The sequence below is a fragment of the Plecotus auritus genome (genome assembly GCF_963455305.1).
Source record: "Plecotus auritus genome assembly, chromosome: 14".
Taxonomy (NCBI): domain Eukaryota; kingdom Metazoa; phylum Chordata; class Mammalia; order Chiroptera; family Vespertilionidae; genus Plecotus; species Plecotus auritus.
This window is the reverse complement of record NC_137780.1, coordinates 5,621,736-5,640,237: the sequence shown is the minus strand read 5'-3', so window position 1 is coordinate 5,640,237 and position 18,502 is coordinate 5,621,736. Positions and strand designations below refer to the sequence as shown.

General features: G+C 53.8%; 1 protein-coding gene across 3 annotated transcripts in view; it reads right to left on the bottom strand.

Moving 5' to 3' along the window:
* The window catches only part of ACTN2 (actinin alpha 2), a 45,498-nt gene that overhangs the window by 2,949 nt on the left and 24,047 nt on the right, over positions 1-18,502 (bottom strand). Inside the window, exons 8-20 of one of the 3 annotated variants that reach the window (XM_080650884.1) lie at positions 13,943-14,028; positions 12,487-12,579; positions 11,123-11,353; positions 9,971-10,118; positions 9,481-9,631; positions 9,066-9,174; positions 7,773-7,913; positions 6,748-6,930; positions 4,970-5,104; positions 4,670-4,849; positions 3,711-3,857; positions 1,768-1,833; positions 784-942 (exon numbers count right to left, since the gene is read on the bottom strand). In XM_080650884.1, coding sequence (XP_080507010.1) covers positions 784-942; positions 1,768-1,833; positions 3,711-3,857; positions 4,670-4,849; positions 4,970-5,104; positions 6,748-6,930; positions 7,773-7,913; positions 9,066-9,174; positions 9,481-9,631; positions 9,971-10,118; positions 11,123-11,353; positions 12,487-12,579; positions 13,943-14,028 — 1,829 coding nt within the window. Of the gene's footprint in view, positions 1-783; positions 943-1,767; positions 1,834-3,710; positions 3,858-4,669; positions 4,850-4,969; positions 5,105-6,747; positions 6,931-7,772; positions 7,914-9,065; positions 9,175-9,480; positions 9,632-9,970; positions 10,119-11,122; positions 11,354-12,486; positions 12,580-13,942; positions 14,029-15,554; positions 15,641-18,502 lie in introns of all 3 variants that reach the window. The other 2 variants (XM_080650886.1, XM_080650885.1) reach the window with 2 other exon arrangements.

The following is an 18,502-nucleotide window of genomic DNA, read 5'->3' as shown; positions in this document are numbered from 1 at the left end:
TAAAAACATATATTTAAAAAGTAATAATAAATAAAAAGGGTTAAAGGCAGGTCGTCTAATGGGCATGGTACCTGCAGACCAAGCTTACACCGAAGACCACACCTGCAGGGCGGACGGTCTCCCACCGGGAGCATTGCCACCAGTATTTCTGAAACTGAGCTACGGGGGGGGGGGGGGGGGGATAAATACTGCGACCTCAAGTTTACTGGCTGAACCAGTAAAACACACACCAAAAAAAAAAAAAAAAAAAAAAACCCTACAAAGCACACACTCTTGGTTCCGTGCATAAAACTCACTGTGAGGTCCAAGCACAAATTTCAGGAGCAGAATGTGTTTTTTCTGTTCTGGGCAAATATCACTGTTTACCTGCTTCTTTCTTTCTCTTTCTTTCTTTCTTTCTTTCTTTCTTTCTTTCTTTCTTTCTTTTAATGTTTTTATTGATTTGAGAGAGAGAGAGAGAGAGGGGAAAGGAGAGGGATAGGGAGACAGAAACATCGCTGAGAGAGGACCATGGATTGGCTGCCTCCTTCGCATCCCCCACTGGGGGGCGGAGCCCACAATCTGGGCATGTGACCTGGCAGGGAATTAAACTGGTGACCTCTTGGTTCATGGGTCAATGCTCAACCACGGAGCCACACCAGCTGGGCTACCTGCTGCTTTCTGAAAACAGTGCTGATGTGGTACAACATGCACTACCATCGCACTATTTTCACTTGCAATGCCGTTTCTGTTCTTATGAGGAAAACGCAGGAGCAGAAGCGGAAGGAATCTGTCCGCGCTGACCTTGTCGGACGCCAGGATGCGGAAGGAGGCGATGACCTGCTCCGCGGTGTCCGTGTCGGCTGTCTCTCGGGTCATGAAGTCGATGAAGGACTGGAAGGTGACGGTGCCCTGTCCGTTGGGATCCACCAGGGTCATGATGCGGGCAAACTCGGCTTCACCCTGCGGCGAGGTGGCAAGGACACGCTGGCTTCGAGAGCGCACAGCCATGCACAGAACCCGTCTGCTGCTCTCACCTGCGGCCCGCCAGTTCCTGTGGGGGTGGACACCTAAGTGTCCCTGCATCCCCCGCAGTCTTTGGAGCAAAGGTCACTCCGCCCAGTGACTGTAACAGCGGCTGTGGCTTTACGCCTGAGGCTCCCCACGGTCAGAGTTCCCTCCACCCTGGGACCCACACTCCTGCAGGCCTGAACGTAAGACTTCAGGGAGAGAGCTGGCCCTTTGCCAGATGACACCCGAGAGGAGGGACATGCAGTCTGGAAGGTGGCTCTCAAGGCTTTTCTTTTCAAGGTCAGAGAGGAGTCAGGGAGGCTCACGTTGAGAACCCACGTCAGTGGCTCCCAGGGGAGCGAGGGCCGTGGCACCACCACAGCCCCAGGAAATGCAGGGCTTTCTAAGTGGATTCACTACTAAACCTTTGTACTTTCTAACATGTCAGAGGGAAAAGCACTTAAAAGCCATCAGGATACGAAAAGCCACTGAGGCGTACGCTTTCAACGGGTGAACTGAATAGTGAATGTATCTCAATAAAGCTGTTCCAAACCACCAGGAAAGCTTAATATCTGAACGATGACTGAATACAAACATAGATTCTGGTTCGGTGAAATTGCTTTCATATAGTGGCAGGCGACCTTCAAAAAGATTATCCTACTCAGTGAAAACAGGCTCATCCCCCACGTGCCACCGCCCTTTGAGGCTGTCACCTCTTGTAATGTATACCCAAGCTCAGCAAAACGTCACCTCGGGGAGATCTCCACTTCCGCTTACCAGATCATAGCCCATGGAAATCAAGCAGGCTCTGAAATCCTCGTGGTCCATCAGGCCATTCTTCCTCTGCCAACAGATATAAACAGAGACGCCAAGAATCAGAGGCAGAGGAGCAACTCTACCTGACCCGAGGAACAAAATCCAGGAAGAGAGGGGACACCTGAGCTGGCCAAGGAGACTGTCAAGGTCACCAATGACTTACAGGAAGACCAGCGCCAACCCAGGGATGTTACAAAATCGTTTCTTAACAAGGGGAAAGCAGGAGTGTGTGTGTGTGTGTGTGGGGGGGGGGGGAGGGCGGTGACAACAGACCAGAAAGACCACACACTGAAGAAAGCAGTGGAAGGAAGCGCCCAGTGCCCCTGAAAATGCCCAGTCAGCAGCTCACTCCGGCCACCCACTGATGGCTGAGCATAGCCCACCACCATCTCAGGCCTGGCCAGGATGGTTTTTATTTCCCAGGTCCGAGGGGAATGGAGGCGTGGCCCTGCGTGCGTCCAGCGCGGCCTCAGCACGAACCCCGTGAGTGAGGGTCCACGCACGGCCGCTCACCGTGGACAGGAGGCCAGGGCGGGACACAGGGCCGCCCAGCCTCCACGGACCAGGGGGCCGCGCAGGCCCTGGGTGTGACGGGAGCGAGTGCAGGTTGTGCTCAAGATTTCCTTGAGGGTGTTGAGAGGGCAGCCAAGGTGCAGGCATCGCCAGTAACAACTAAAGCGAGGGAAGCGCCTTTATAATCGGCCCAGCCAGTTGTGAAAGAGAGGCTACTTGCTGGTACCTTCCTGGGTCCAGAAGCTAATGCCAGGGGTTCCCTTCTTCTGGAAACGTCTGTTCTCACACCTACGCGATCGGCCCTCAGTCACCCTCCCCGCCTTCTCTGCAACCTTCTCTTCTCAAAACCTCCAAAGCGACGCTTCCGCTGCGGACACCTCGTGCCCACGGCTCCCTGGGGCTCCTCCTTTGGCTCCCGCCTCCTTTCCATGGGGCTCATTCCCTAAGACCCGGGCCTTCTCTTTCCTACTCTCTAGAGTCTAGGGCAGGGGTGGGCAAACTTTTTGACTCGAGGGCCACCATGGGTTCTTAAACTGGACCGGAGGGCCGGAACAAAAGCATGGATGGAGTGTTTGTGTGAACTAATATAAATTCAAAGTAAAGGAGCGGAGGGGAGAGCAAGAGAACCGGATAGAACAGCCGGATCCGGCCCGCGGGCCGTCGTTTGCCCACGGCTGGTCTAGACCCTGTCTTGTCAGAGCTGACCATTAGGTTCAGCCCCGAAGTCCAGAAGGGGATGCCTCGCTGCCCGGGGCACCTCCAATTCAACGGCACCCCCTCTCTTGTGCCTCAAGGCTCGGAACTTCCAGGTCATTTTAAATCTTTCCTTTTCCCTCCCCCGCCCCCCAAATCCCGTCGCTAAATGCTGCCAGATTCTCTTAGAAATGGTTTTGTTCAATACTATTGAAGTCAAAATACACTTCACTTTTTAGATGCCTTTACGATGAAAAGGATCACCATTTTGTTGGTGCATTTTCCTGAAAATATCTTCTAAGAGTCGATTTTGTTCATTAAAAAAGGAAATTAAGTTTTCTATGGCAAAAGACCAGGTTAGATTTCTATCAGGTGCTTTTACCTAAACAGTTCCTGAGGAAAAGGCTTGTACCGAAGTCTTTAGAACCACGTTTTGTTAAGGATACACATTGGCTTATAACAAATCTGGCTTTGCTGCCACGTACGGAGGCGTTGCCTAAGTCACCCCACCGAACAGCACACAATCCTAGCCGTCGTGGCCTGGGCAACGTCAGAGCTTAGCACCCTTCACCGGGGTGGCTATCTTCCTTTGGCATTCACCACCCGCTGCCCGTGACCTTCTAGGGCGTGAAGATTAAGCGAATGAACGTTCTGAATGTCCCCAGTATTGCCTTGCAAAGAGCTCGAGGGGGAGGTACCCGGTCGAAGTGGTTGAAGGAGGCTCTGAACTCGTTCATCTGCTCCTGGGTGATGCCCTTGGCGTCCCTCGTCAGGATCTGCGTCTCCACCTCGTTGATGGTCCTGGCGATGGTTGTCAGCAGCAGCTCCCACCCCACGCGAATGTGCTGCCGGGAGAGAGGAGCCGTCAGCTCTGGGGCTTCCGGCGCCTCAACCTGCTCTCCCCGCAGGAGAGGGGGCCCAAGGCGAGAGAAGCAGGGCTGGCTCCCACCTCCCGACACTGCTTCTCTCCACTCGCCCACTTTCTGCAAGATTCTGTAGTGGGACATGCTCAGAAGCAAGGGCAGGGTTCTAACAGTGACATCTGTAGATAAAATGTACAATGGACAGTCTCTTTGTCACTAGAAATCTCTCTCCCAGGCACAAGGAAAGGAGGGCCCTGGATGACCCCGCGGGCTCCCAGGGAGATCAGATTGGTCAGCTGGTGGAATGGGACGCCTGGCCCTCTCTCTGAAGCATGCAGTGAGCGCCTGCTGGGACGGTGCTGCTGCTGCTGACCATGGTGCAGTGCCTGCGGGGCTCACAGCCTTTTCTCTTTTCAATATATTTTTATTGATCTCAGAGAGGAAGGGAGAGGGAGAGAGAGATAGAAACATCAATGATGAGAGAGAATCATTTATCAGCCGCCTCCCGCACGCCCCCGACTGGGGATCGAGCCCGGCACCCGGGCATGTGCCCTGGCTGGGAATCGAACTATGACCTCCTGGTTCCCAGGTCGACGCTCAACCACTGAGCCACACCGGCCGGGCTGGGTCACAAGCCTTTTCACAAACGTGGAGGAAAGACTTAGAGATCTCCACCTCCCGCACTTGCAGGACTCAACAGGAACCGAAGAGCAGGCGTGGGTGAGACCCCTGAGTGAGCCGGTCACAGCCAGGGAGGCGGCACGGGCGGGGGCGGGGGAGAGGGTGGCAGGTACCTCCATGGTGTAGTTGGTGTGCTTGTTGTCGAAGACCAGCGCCTCCTGGATGAGCTGGTGGTCGCCCTCCAGCTTGTCGATGTTGTTCTTGTAGTTGATGATGTTGTGCTCGTACTGCTTCAGCTGGTTCATCTGGTCCTCCAGGGCCCCCGTGATCTGGATGGAGCTCCGGGCGATCTCCTGGGACAAGCACAGTGGGGACCAGGTGAGCAGGTCTGCCCCCCCGACCCTGAGAATCGGGTGCAGCGCCAGCTCAGGGACTGATCCCCCGCCGGGCAAAGCTCGGAGGCACCGCCCTACCTCCATCTTGTTCTGGATCCAGGGCCCGATGGCGTTGGCCTGGGCAGCGAACTGGCGGCGAAGGCGCTCGTTGGCGTGCTGGCGGGCCAGCTCCTCCTGCAGGGACTGGTCTCGGATGGGCACCAGCTGCTTCACCTGCCAGGGCCCAAGGGCAGCAGGGGTTAGAGGCCAGCTTTGGTCCAAGGGGAGCGACCAAGAGATGAGGTGATGGTCCAAAGTGTGGGGGTGGGAGCAGGGGGAGGGGAGGGGAAGAGAGGGGGAAGAGAATGCAGGAGGCGTGAGAAGGAGGGAGGGAGAGGAAGGGGAGAGGGAGTCCCGACTCTGAGACTAAAGGGAGAGCTCATTCCAGCTTCGACTGCCACCCATGCCTGCTTAAGGGTGGGTGTGTGTCAGGGACACTGGGCTGAGTGGGTGTGTCAGGGACACTGGGCTGGGTGTGTGTGTGTGTCAGGGACACTGGGCTGAGTGGGTGTGTCAGGGACACTGGGCTGGGTGTGTGTGTGTCAGGGACACTGGGCTGGGTGTGTGTGTGTCAGGGACACTGGGCTGGGTGTGTGTGTGTCAGGGACACTGGGCTGGGTGTGTGTGTGTTAGGGACACTGGGCTGGGTGTGTGTTAGGGACACTGCGCTGGGTGTGTGTGTGGTAGGGACACTGGGCTGGGTGTGTGTGTGTCAGGGACACTGGGCTGGGTGTGTGTGTGTCAGGGACACTGGGCTGGGTGTGTGTGTGTCAGGGACACTAGGCTGGGTGTGTGTGTGTTAGGGACACTGGGCTGGGTGTGTGTTAGGGACACTGGGCTGGGTGTGTGTGTGTTAGGGACACTGAGCTGGGTGTGTGTGTGTCAGGGACACTGGGCTGGGTGTGTGTGTTAGGGACACTGGGCTGGGGGGGTGTGTGTCAGGGACACTGGGCTGGGTGTGTGTGTGTCAGGGCTACTGGGCTAGGTGTGTGTGTGTCAGGGACACTGGGTGTGTGTGTGTCAGGGACACTGGGCTGGGTGTGTGTGTGTCAGGGACACTGGGCTGGGTGTGTGTGTGTGGTAGGGACACTGGGCTGGGTGTGTGTGTGTCAGGGACACTGGGCTGAGTGGGTGTGTGTCAGGGACACTGGGCTGGGTGTGTGTGTGTGTGTCAGGGACACTGGGCTGGGTGTGTGTGTGTCAGGGCTACTGGGCTGGGTGTGTGTGTGTGTCAGGGACACTGGGCTGAGTGGGTGAGTGTTAGGGACACTGGGCTGGGTTTGTGTGTGTTAGGGACACTGGGCTGGGTGTGTGTGTGTTAGGGACACTGGGCTGGGTAGGAACTGTGCTGGATTTTAGCCACGAAAATAAATTTTTCTTAAGAATGACACCAAAGGCTCAAATAATCCTATCTTCGCTATCACTGTATTTGAGGCAGCAAGTGAGGTGAGTCCTTTAGTTCCCAGAAACAGTTTTCTAAGCAATTTTCTGAACTGAAAAGTCACACACATGTGGGACATGCTCATCCTGTATTCTGAAAATTCTTGAATGGCAAGCCAACGGCACCAAATTTTCAGCTGTGCTTTTAAAACAGTTCCCCGTATGGTCTTAGTATCAGATTTTCCTCAAGGAAAAATCACCTCTACTTTCCTTACAAGCCTCAGAAGTTGCTGAATGGCATTTAAGAATTTAGCACATTTTGTCCGTGAAATTTGGGGTAAACGATGCAAAATCAGGCAGTCACTCTCACTGCCAGGTTTTTATGTCTGCCCTCAACCTCGGCTTCACGTGGCCCTGGTCCCGCCCCCGTCACCCACCTTGTCCCACTTGTTCCGCAGCTCGTCCATGGTGACGGTGCTGTAGGGGTTGCTGGAGCTGATCCGGATGTTGTAGCTCTGAATGACCTTCTCCACCTCGTTCTGGATGGCCATGATGGACTGCCGCTCGCCGTCTGCCTCGGGCAGCGTGGCCTTGAACTGCTCATGGGCCGTGATCAGACTCTGACCAGGGACACAAGTGGGAAAACCAATCTTACGTCACGCGAATGTCACAGTGTTCCCGTCTGCACACGCATGAATGCCCTTCTTTCTCTCTCTCTTTCTTTTTGTTCTATTAATCCTCACCTGAGGATATTTTTCATTGATTTTTAGAGAGGCTGGAAGGGAGGGGGAGAGACAGAGAGAAACATCGATGTGTGAGAGACACATCGATTGGTCGCTTCCTGCACCCACCCCGACTGTGACTGGGGATCGAGCCTGCAACTAAGGTACGTCCCCTTGACTGGCATCAAACCCGGGACCCTTCAGTCTGCGGGCTGATGCTCTATCCACTGAGCCAAACCGGCCAGGGCCATGAATGCCTTTCTCACTGCAGGGATCTCCGGAGGAAAACCACTCTGAATGTTTCAGAAAAGCTATTTTGTGCATAAAAGTCAAGTTTTTTGAAATGGGGAAAAAAAAACACACAAAGATATCGTGGTGACTATTTAATCAATGGCTACAAATCCAAAGTCTTCAAAAACAATGTTCCCTTTTTTAAGAAAAATCGTATTTGCTTCCATTATTCCCACCCCCAGCTTTTGTGTAGGCCTCGCTCTCCACCGAGGGCAGAGCTTAACTTCGCTGCCCTTTCCGAGGACCGGTGTTTCCCTCTGACGTCCCACGAGAGGAGCCAGCACTGCTGCCTTCACACCTGCACACCCCCAGGACGCACACCCGTCACTCCCCCAGGGGAAAAGGCACAGACGCCAACTCTTTCCCTTCAGGCGCCATCAACCTCGGCCCAACAGCAGCCGCCTCGGGACAGAGCTAACTGCTGCGCGAGGGGACGGCCGGGTCACTACCTGGATCTCCTCGATGCTGTGGACGATGAACATGTCCTGCAGGTCCTCCATGGCGCCCTCCATCCAGTTGTTGAACGGGGCGGCTCTCTTGGCAAACTCCAGGTGCAGCTGGTCGATGGTCTCCAGCAACTTCTCGGTTCTCTGGAGATTGAACAGAAAGCAGCAGGCGCGATCGCAGGTTCAATAACAATAAAAAAAACCCGTCTGAAAATTCCAGAGCCACACACGATCCCCTGACATTCTGGGAATGACAGCGTTCCCGTCGTTAGCGTGTCTACACACAGGATTCACCACCGTTCCCATAGTCAGGCTGGGCCCGGCAGCTCTCTGCAGTGTCTTTTCAAAGAAGGGTTTGATGACATCCAAAGTAGCCTGGTTTGGCCCTGGCTGGTGTGGCTCAGTGGACAGAGCCTCGGCCTGTGGACTGAAGTGTCCCAGGTTCGATTCCCGGTCAGGGCACATGCCCGGGTTGCGGGCTCGATCCCCACTAGGCAGCCGTGCAGGAGGCAGCCAATCAGCGATTCTCTCTCATCATTGATGTTTCTCTCTCTCTCTCTCCCTCCCTGAAATCAATAAAAATATATTTAAAAATAAAAAACAACAACAAAGTAGCCTGGTTTGAAAGTGCTTAAGAAATCCACTACATGTCACCTTTTTGAAAATTGAGACGTCTTGCTTTGTAAGTCAGAAGTGGTTCCCTAACCACGTTACATAACTGAAAATTCAGGGCAGCTTCCCCATTTCAGTCAACAGTGCACAGAGAGGATGCCTTTCCCGGAAGTCCCCACCTCGTGGAGCAAGGAGGACTACAGGGTATTTTTTAATTTTTTATTTTTTAAATATATTTGTATTGATTTCAGAGAGGAAGGGAGAGGGAGAGAGAGAGATAGAAACATCAATGATGAGAGAGAATCATGGATCGGCTGCCTCCTGCACACCCCACACTGGGGATCGAGCCCGCAACCCAGGCATGTGCCCTGACTGGGAACCAAACCGTGACCTCCGGGTTCATAGGTCAACGCTCAACCACTGAGCCACACCGGCCGGGCCCCCTGATTTATTTTTTTTAAGTTCAGAAGTGCACTGCCCTGCCGTGTGGATAAAATACAGTACAAAACTCCCAACTTCTCGTTTCCCTCTTTTTCCTACTTTTCCTGCTCTCTTTGCAGGCTGCTTGCACTGGACAGTCTCGTTTTATACACATGGTAACACAGAAAAGCGAGAATCAATGACGGGGACTCAGGCCAAGAGCCTGGGGGGGTTCCACGTCCCCGGGTGGCGTGGCGACCTCACCTCCAGGGCCTCTCTCCGCTTCTGCGTGAGCGTCCCCAGCCTGTCCCACTGGTCACAGATCTTCTGACACCGATCGTTGACATTCACCGCGTCGTGGTAGTCCAGCTCGCTGTTTGAAGTGAAGACAGAGATGAGCAGTCCCAGACGATGGCAGGGAAAATGAGCATGAGTCCAAATAAACAGGTTAAACGTATACTTTCTAAAACACCTGATAGGATTGGCAGGTATTTAGGCGTTTTGTTAATCGTCACAGGACGAATCCCACCCCAGGTTCCTCCAGCTTCGCTCTCCCTAAACTCCAGACAGGAAAGGAAGGCCGGGCCGGACTCCTCCCTGGGAAGGCTCTGGGGAGCTTTTCCCCCGTCCCCACACCCACGGGGGGCGGGGGGGGGCGGGTGTCCACGGCTGCACGTACTTGAGCTCCTGCGCAATGGCCGCGATCTGCTCCACACGGTCCTGGTGGGCCGCCAGGTCGCTCTCGAAGGCCTCGTGCTTCCGCAGCAGGGCCCGCACCTCGGTCAGCGTCGCCGACTCATAATCCTTCTGCAGCAAGATCTGCTCTTTGCCTACAAAGGTTGGCACCAGAGTGAGAACAGGCCTATGTCACCCAGCAGCTTCTTGGTGCCCGGGAAGTTAGGGAATGAGCAGACATTGTGGAATCAAGCAGGAAAAGGAGGGGAGGAGAGGAGGAGGCCAGGCCCTGCGTAGGCAAGTGTGGAAGGAATGCATTTCGAGTGCCATTTTGGGGGGGCGGGGGGGGACATTATCTGCTCCATTAGGAAGTAAGAGGCTTAGTGGAGACAGCAGAGCGGAGAGAGGCCAGGGTGCCCCTGTGGGTCCTGCGCTCGGGGCGGAGTTAGCAGCGGCCCCTGAGGCATGGCCCCGGGCCCAGCCAGGCTGCTCACCGTAGGCCCAGGTCTCGTGGGTGGACGCCTTCTGCCTGAACTTCTCGGCCAGGTGCTCCACGCGCTCCAGCCTCCGGATCTCATTCAGCAGCCACTCCTCGTAGCCCTTCTCCGCCTGCTCCAGCCGCTGCCAGGCCCCGGCGATGTCCTGGGGGGCGGGGAGGCGGCGAGGACACGACAGGCCGGGCGGTTACACCCCAGCCTCCTGGACACCCGTGAGCCCCTCCACTTCTCGGCTAGTGGTGTTTCCTTTCCTTCCCTCACCCCTCACCTCCCACCCCAGCCCCGCCAATAACCATTTAAATGTGTTAGCTTTTAAATGTCGAATTATTGCCCAAGCCTTTTAAAGCTAGTACAGTTGTTCTCATGAGCGAGCAAATGCCTGATGCTTCTCCAGATGTGGACAGAGGCCACAGGGCTTTATTTTCTGGCCAGAAGACTAGGACACCTCAACGTGACTCAATTCGCAGCAATTTTGATTCAGTAACTAGGCTCTGCCAACCGTCTGACCGACTACACACAAGTGTCGGGCGTGAGCCACAGACTTTCTACAAGAGGAGCAACACCCATAAAGTCCCCATTCCCATGCAGCCTTCCTGATGGGCAAGAGAAAGACAATGAATAATTAAACTGCTCATGCCCGGGTTGCGGGCTCCATCCCCAGTGTGGAGCGAGCAGGAGGCAGCCAGTCCATGATTCTCTCTCATCTTTGATGTTTCTCTCTCTCTCTCCCTGCCCCCCACACCTCTTCCTTCCTCTCTGAAATCAATCAATATCCTATATAATAAAAGCCTAATATACAAATCGACCAAATGGCGGAACGACTGATTGGTATGACGTGCACTGACCACCAGGGGGCAGACACTTGATGCAGGAGGTGCCCCAGCCTGCAGGCCCCAGGCCAGCCAAGGCAGGTGCCAGCAGGGCCCCCCGCCCCACCAATCACCCCGCCAGTCGCCCTACAGATAGGCCCTGATCGCCAGCCAGGCCTAGGGACCCTGCCCATGCACGAATTTTGTGCACCACGAGTCTAGTACTCTAGTATATGTATGTGTGTGTGTGTGTGTGTGTGTGTGTGTGTGTGTGTGTTTTAAAGAATGACATCACGTTCATTAACTGAGACAACAAGACGGGAGGAGGCCCGGCACTCACCGACACCATCTTGCCCTCGGAGGGCATGAAGGCCGGCCGGTTGCTGATGCGCAGCTTGGTCTGCAGGGTGTTGAAGTTGATCTCCAGCTGACATTTCTCCTGCACCTTCGGGGGCTTGTGCTTCCGGCGGTAATCCCGGAAGTCCTCCAGCTTCTTCTGCATGGCCTGCATGGTCTTCTCGGGGGCCCGGTTCTCCAGCCAGGGGATGGTGCGGCGGATCCACTCCAAGAGCTGTTCCCAAAACACACGCACACGGCTACAAACACCGGCAAAACACCCCCTTACAGTGACCTGACAACATGGAGACCTTGGGGGGAGGGGGGAGTAAGGGCTGGGGGAAGGGGGTTAAAGGGGAGCAAAATGGGAGATATCTGTAATACGATAATACTGTCAACAATACAAATATTTTTTTAAAAAAGGGGGGTGGGTGAACGTAATATTCCTATAACAACAGAAGTGTAAGGCCCCCTCCCCCAGGCGGCCACCAGCGGTCACCACACACCAGCAAGAACTCAGTCAGCACGAGTCATGATTCACAAATGTGTGACATTCACAGGAAACTCGGGGACCAGACACTAGCAGACAAACGCTGGATGGAGCTTTCAAATGAAATAAAAATTAAAAAAATAAGCAAAAAAATTCACCCGACGTGAAATGTAGTGTGAAAACGTAGCGAAGAAAAGTGGGTTTAATGTAAGCTCCAATCTAATGAATTCAGTTGCTAGACAAACGTATTGTAAATCTGGGATGGATTCAATGTCAAAGTCTACTTTCATTTGATATCGACCTTCTGGGGAAATCCACACGATAAAAGTGAAAATGGGAGTGAATGCCTGAGGGCCGAGTACATTGTTTTGAATCACCACCAAAGTCTTAGAAATGGGCTGCTCAAAAGCCACTTAGAAATGGCAGCAAATGCCCGGCTGGCGTGGCTCAGCGGTTGAGTGTCGACCTATGAACCCCGAGGTCATGGTTCGATGCCTGGGGTTGTGGGCTCAATCCCAAGTATGGGGCGTGCAGGAGGCAGCTGACCCATGATTCCCTCTCATCACTGATGTTGCTCTCTCTCTCTCCATCTTCCTTCCTCTCTGAGATCAATAAAAATATATTTAAAAAATAAATAAACAAACATGCACGCCACCTCTGAGCTCCAGGCTGGCGGCCGAGCCCATCAGGGCTACCTTGGTGCCAATCGTTACGTTGCTTCAGATGAACCACCCTGAGTTCAACTGCGTCTCCCTACGTTTATTCTGTCTGAGATGAAAAAAAAATGCAAAGAGAACAACATGGACCACCCGTGTTCCCCCTCTGGCCTCACCCTCTGGGTGGGTACGGACAGGGCGGTGGGTCACCGTTTCCTTTACCTCACTCGCTAGCCTCTCATATTCTTCCATCAGCCTCTCATTCTCTTGATTCACAGCAAGAACCTTACATATCCTGTTAGCCGCTGTCTCGGCCTGTAAAACACAATAGGTAAAGGGGACAGCTCTGTCGACAGGACGTGCACACACAGAACGGAGCGTGAGAGGGATGGAGGGAGGAGCGGGGAGGGGGCGTGTGGGACACGGCACGCAGATTCCAGGTTAGGGTGGAGCCAGACGGGGGGGGGGGGGGGGGGGTTAGGGCTGCTCGATGCTATGAATCGTTTCACACCTTTCTGACACTTTTCACACAGACTTAGAGGGCAGGCTGAATGAACTGCAGGGAACAGTGGGGAGATACCATTAGTGTAAACACACGCTTTGTAAAACGTCAAGCAAGTTAGTAACAGAAATACACGGTGGAGGAAACCTATATCCGAGGTCCCTGAATGTCTGTCTGAGCTCACTCCTCACATGCTGACCTCGGGACCAACGGGGTGAGAACCCATAAATAACATTAGCCTTGGGGCCCGGCCAGTGTGGTTCAGTGGTTGAGCATCGACCTATGAACCAGGACGTCACGGTTCAATTCCCTGTCAGGGCACATGCCTGGGTTTCGGGCTCGATCCCCAGCGGGGGGTGTGCAGGAGGCAGCTGATCAATGCTTCTCTCTCATCATGGATGTTTCTACTCTCTCCCCCTCTCCCTTCCTCTCTAAATTAAAATACATGTATTAAAAAAAAAAAAAAAAAAAGAGTATTGTGACGTCCAGGCCTCCAGGCCACAGCCTGTCCCACAGCCTTTAGTCTCCGGTTACCCTCACGCTGGTGATGGTCCTAGAGATGCGGCAGTAACACAGGCTTTGTCCATCCCTGTCTCTCAGGGTTCTCCACGTTCAGATGCCATATGTGAAGGGGCCAGAGAAACAGGTCAACATGGAAAAAAGGGACGTTGACCACATGTCCATCCCTCGGGCTTTTTGTCTCAAGGAATGTGAGGGGTTGTTTTTTGTTTGTTTGTTTGTTTTTTGAGGTTCTGACACTCTCACCCTTTGCCCATTTCAGTTCAAATGGGATCAGTCTTGAAAAGCGTTCGGACACACCCCTGAGCAGCGAGGGCCGTTTCGAGTGGTTTCTAGGAACCAGGGCCTGGGGAGGCATGCGGTCTCAGTGTCCATGGCACCCGTTTTCCCTAAAGCACAAATGTTTCCCACAATTGAGTCACGACAAAAAAGTGGTATCTTAGAAGGAAAGAGAGACAAAAACACTTCAGGAACGGCCTAAAGGGAAAGCTGTTAAAAAAAAAAAAAGCATTCACAGTTTGGAACTTGCCATATTAGAGCATCACAAACACTTGGAAAGAGTCCGAGGTCGATGTGAAGTGCGTGCACACACAGGCACACACACACACGGACACGCATGCGGAGGGGCAGCGCGGCCCCATGGACGCGTGCTGGTACCTGCTCCGCGCCCGCGAAAGCATGGTAGAAACAGGACACGTACGTCATGATGGCCCTTTCGTCCGGTTTGGGGGTGTTGACAATGTCTGAGAGAGGGAAAAACACACACACACACACACACACACACACGAAGAGCAGAAGCCAGGGTAAACGAAGGAAGGACAAGTGGTTCACACCCACAGATTCCCTGGCTCTGGGCCCACACCCCGAGCCTTGAACAGTCCCGAGATGGTGCAGGAGCAGAATGATTTGAACCTTCATTTCCTAAACGATCCAACTGAGAGCTTTTCCCTCCCTCGCCTTTGATGGGCTTTTAAAAGTGTAGACAAGACAGATTGGCCGGTGTGGCTCAGTGGTTGAGCATCCACCCATGAACCAGGAGGTCACGGTTCTATTCCGTCAGGGCACGTGCCTGGGTTGCAGGCTTGATTCTCAGTGTGGGGCGTGCAGGAGGCAGCCGATCCATGATTCCCTCTCATCACTGATGTTTCTCTCTCTCTCTCTCCCTCGCCCTTCCTCTCTGAAATCAATAAAAATTTATTTTTTAAAAAAATGAGAGTGCAGACAAGGCATTAATGTGGGCGCCGTGTGCTGCTGTCAGAATCAGAGTGAGTGGCCGCTCACTGCCACAACCGTTGGACCAGGTCAGGCCCTCCGCCACTTCTGCTCTGAGGGACGTGGGTCCCTCTGTGATATGCTGGGAGCCGCAGCAGAGTCCCTGCCCATCTCCGCACCCCACCCACCCGCCCCGCACCCCTACAACTGTGCCCGCTCTGCTCTGTGACCCGCCTGCTGCTGCGAGGATGAAATTCACCGGACAAGCATGTCTTGTGATGCCTCCACACGCACTTACCACGCCAAACACAGAAATCCCCACGGGCCACAACACGTCGAAAGAGAAGGGTGTACTTGGCTTGCACACCCCACGGCTCTCGCCAGCATTTGTATTAGCTGCTGAATTAACCATCAGGAAGAGAGGAAACAGAACCTCGGCGACGCCCGATTTGCTGACTCGCTTTTCAACTTTAAACTGAGCTCAGCCCGGCCGGCGCGGCTCAGTGGCTGAGCTTCGACCCAGGAACCAGGAGGTCTCGGCTCGATTCCCAGTCAGGGCACGTGCCTGGATTGTGGGCTCCATCCCCAGTGTGGGGTGTGTAGGAGGCAGCCAGTCAATGACTCTCTCTCATCATGGATGTTTCTCTCTCTCGCTCCCTCTCCCTTCCTCTCTGAAATCAATAAAGACATATTTTAAAAAAAGAAAGAAACTGAGATCAGTCACTGGACAGAACGAAGTTAAAAAGACACCTGGTGATTCCCTAACATGAAACCTAGAACAACCTCGTCACTGGGTTTGCAGAGGGCACTGACAGAGGACGAGGGGTTGTGTCACGGGATGGAATCTTCCGGAAAACAACCACGAACGACGGCATGCTGGTGCACAGACAGAAAGCGGGCTTCAAAGAAAACGGCACTAAAAAAAAGACGCACGACTGCCGCCTCGGGGCCCGCTGGGCCTCCTTCCTCAGAGGAGAGGGGAGAAAAGAGAACAGCGATGGAAAAGGTGAAGACACAGAAGGTGAGGGGTGGGCGGTGACCAGCTTTCCGTCCTCACCTTCTGGGCACCAGCGAAAGCATGATAGTAACAGGAGACATAAGTCATTAGGGCACGCTCGTCGGGCCGGGCCGTGTCTACTACATCTGCGTGGAGAAAACAAGGTTAACTGCCCGCCGTGCCCCTGCAGCGGGCTCCCCCGAGCCCTGGGGGCCGGAGCCGGGGACCTTCCCTGCACCCCACGCATTCACGTCATGGACACAGGCTCAAATCAAAGACGTCACCCCTGTAAAGGCACTCCCCCGCGCACGTCTGGGAATGGCCCACGGAAATGAAGGGATTGCCGAAGGGAAGGGCACCCGGCTCAGAGCCGGGCACGTCCACGGCCTGACTTGGACCTGATTCCACAGGGTGCACATGGCGACCGCCCCGGAGACTCCCATCGCAGGGCACAGGGCGGCCGGGGTCAGAGACCCTTCTGCAGGTCCATGCAGAACAGGTGCGCCCACACACCTAAAGCAGGGGCCAGACTCGAGAGGTTTGGGGCGGAAACCAGGTTCATGCCCTTTTAAAAGCACAAAGACAGCCCGGCCGGCGTGGCTCAGGGGTTGAGCGTCGATCTATGAACCAGGTGGTCTCGGTTCGATTCCCGGTCAGTTCACATGCCTGGGTTGCAGGCTTGATCCCCAGTGTGGGGCATGCAAGAGGCAGCCGATCCATGATTCTTTCTCATCATGGATGTTTCTATCTCTCTCTCCCTCTCCCTTCCTCTCTGAAATCAATAAAAAGACATTTTTAAAAATAAAACAACAAAAGCATGAAGACACTAAGATGAGGCATTTCTGCAGCTTGTATCGCAGGTAACAGTTCCAATGAGCCCCCAGAAAATTCCCACGTGCGGTGCAGAGACCAACACACAACGGGAGGTCCGGTCAACGGCAGCCGGCGGGATGAGTGAGCTGGGGAGGGGACCAGAGCACAACAGGACAATACGAGTGGCAGGAATAAGAGAAGTTAAGTCCGAGGGTCGGCGGCAAAGACAGGAAGGCTAACGTGGGGGCTCGGCTGGGCGGGCGGGTTCATCATAGCGTCGCCACACGCCTGTCAGTCAGAAGAGTCCCATGAGAAATTACTCTACCAAGAAAATAGCATAGTTTTGGAGAATTTCCCTGAACCATTCAGAAAGATGAAGAGAAGTAACGGGAGACGGGGTGTACCACAGGGAGGAGGAGATGAATAGCGTGCTGGCATCCCATCGGCTGCAAAGGATGCACCGAATGGCGATGTGCCCCGACCAGGGCTCAGAGACCAAGGAGAAACTCAAGACCAAGAAGACTGACAGCAGGCCAGACGACGGTGAGCCTGACTGCCCTTGACTGTCGACAGCAGGGAGGCAGGAGCGAACTGAAGATGACTGTACTAAATGGCAACAGTTTTCTCCTCCTTTTCGTATCTTAGGTTTTTTTTTTTTGGTTTTTTTTTAATGTATTTGTATTGATTTCGGAGATGGAAGGAGAGGGAGAGAGAGAGATGGAAATATCAATGATGAGAATCGTTGATCGGTTGCCTCCTGCACTCCCCCTACAGAACACTGAGCCAACAACCTGGGCATGTGCCCTAGATGGGGAATCAAGCCCTGGACCCTTCGGTCCATGGGACGATGCTCAATCCACTGAGCGACACCAGCCGGGCAATATCTTAGCTATTAATTCAAGTGAGTAAACGCTGGGTCGTTGTTACCGTAGGGACAGGTCAAAGGAGAGGCCGCACAAATGCAAACTTAGAGAGGAGAGGTGGGGAAAGAGGTGCTGCTTTATTGACTTTCTCCCTCGAAAGAGTTTGGAGAAACCATAAGTAGAATTAACACCTATAATACAGGTGTTTGATAAATAAATAAATTGGTAAAACTAGAATCTGAACGGAAAGATCGATGTTTCGTCCCCTCAAAAGATATGTGAAGTCCTCCCCCCGGTTCCTAGCAATGTGACCTTATTTGAAAGCAGGGTCTTTGCAGATGCTCCATTAAGGCGAGATCCTTACAACAGGGGTGGGGAACATCCGGCCTGCGGGCCATATAAGACCCGAGAAATCATTTGGTCTGGCCCTGCCAAGGCCTTAGGAATGAGTTAATGAAATGTTTGACTAAATATAGCAGGCTAATTTTTAAGTGGATAATTCTGTACGGCCCACGAATAATGTTATAAATATCCAAATGGCTCTTGGCAGGAAAAGGTTCCCCACCCCTGCCTTATAAAAAGGAAAGAAACAGACACAGAGCGAAGACGGCCACAGAGGGACCGAGACTGTGGCTATGCCATCCCCGCCGGGGGGAGGCCTGGGCCTCCCAAGGCTGTGAGGAGCCAGGAGGGTCCTCTCTGGGGGGGAGCGTGGCCCTGCCAACACCTTGGCTTTGTCTAGACCAGGGGTGGGCAAACTTTTTGACTCGAGGGCCACAATGGGTTCTTAAACTGGACTGGAGGGCCGGAACAAAAGCATGGATGGAGTGTTTGTGTGAACTAATATAAATTCAAAGTAAAGGAGCGGAGGGGAGAGCAAGAGAACCGGATAGAACAGCCGGATCCGGCCCGCGGGCCATAGTTTGCCCACGGCTGGTCTAGAGCCTACAGAACCATCAGAGAAGACAGTCCCGTTGTGTTAAGCCACCCAGTTTCTGGTAATTTGTTACAGCAGCCGTAACGCAATCACCAAAAAGGAGGAGAAATAGAAGACTGACTATGATCAAGTTTTTTGCTTTTCTCAAAAGTGCAATGAGTGGGAGCAATGGGCCATCAGGGAAAAATATTCACGGCAAACATGGTCACCCAGGTTCCTTGAGTTCAGGAACCTTAACCCTAACCCCACCTTACAGATCTCATCACCCCCTCGATAGCCAGGGTCTCACTCACAGTAAGTGCTCAGTGAGTGTCTGCTGGCGATGCGGGAGTCATGAGGAAGGGGGATGGATGAATGCGCGTCCTCCACATCTGTGCTTTAAGCGGCGTGCCGTG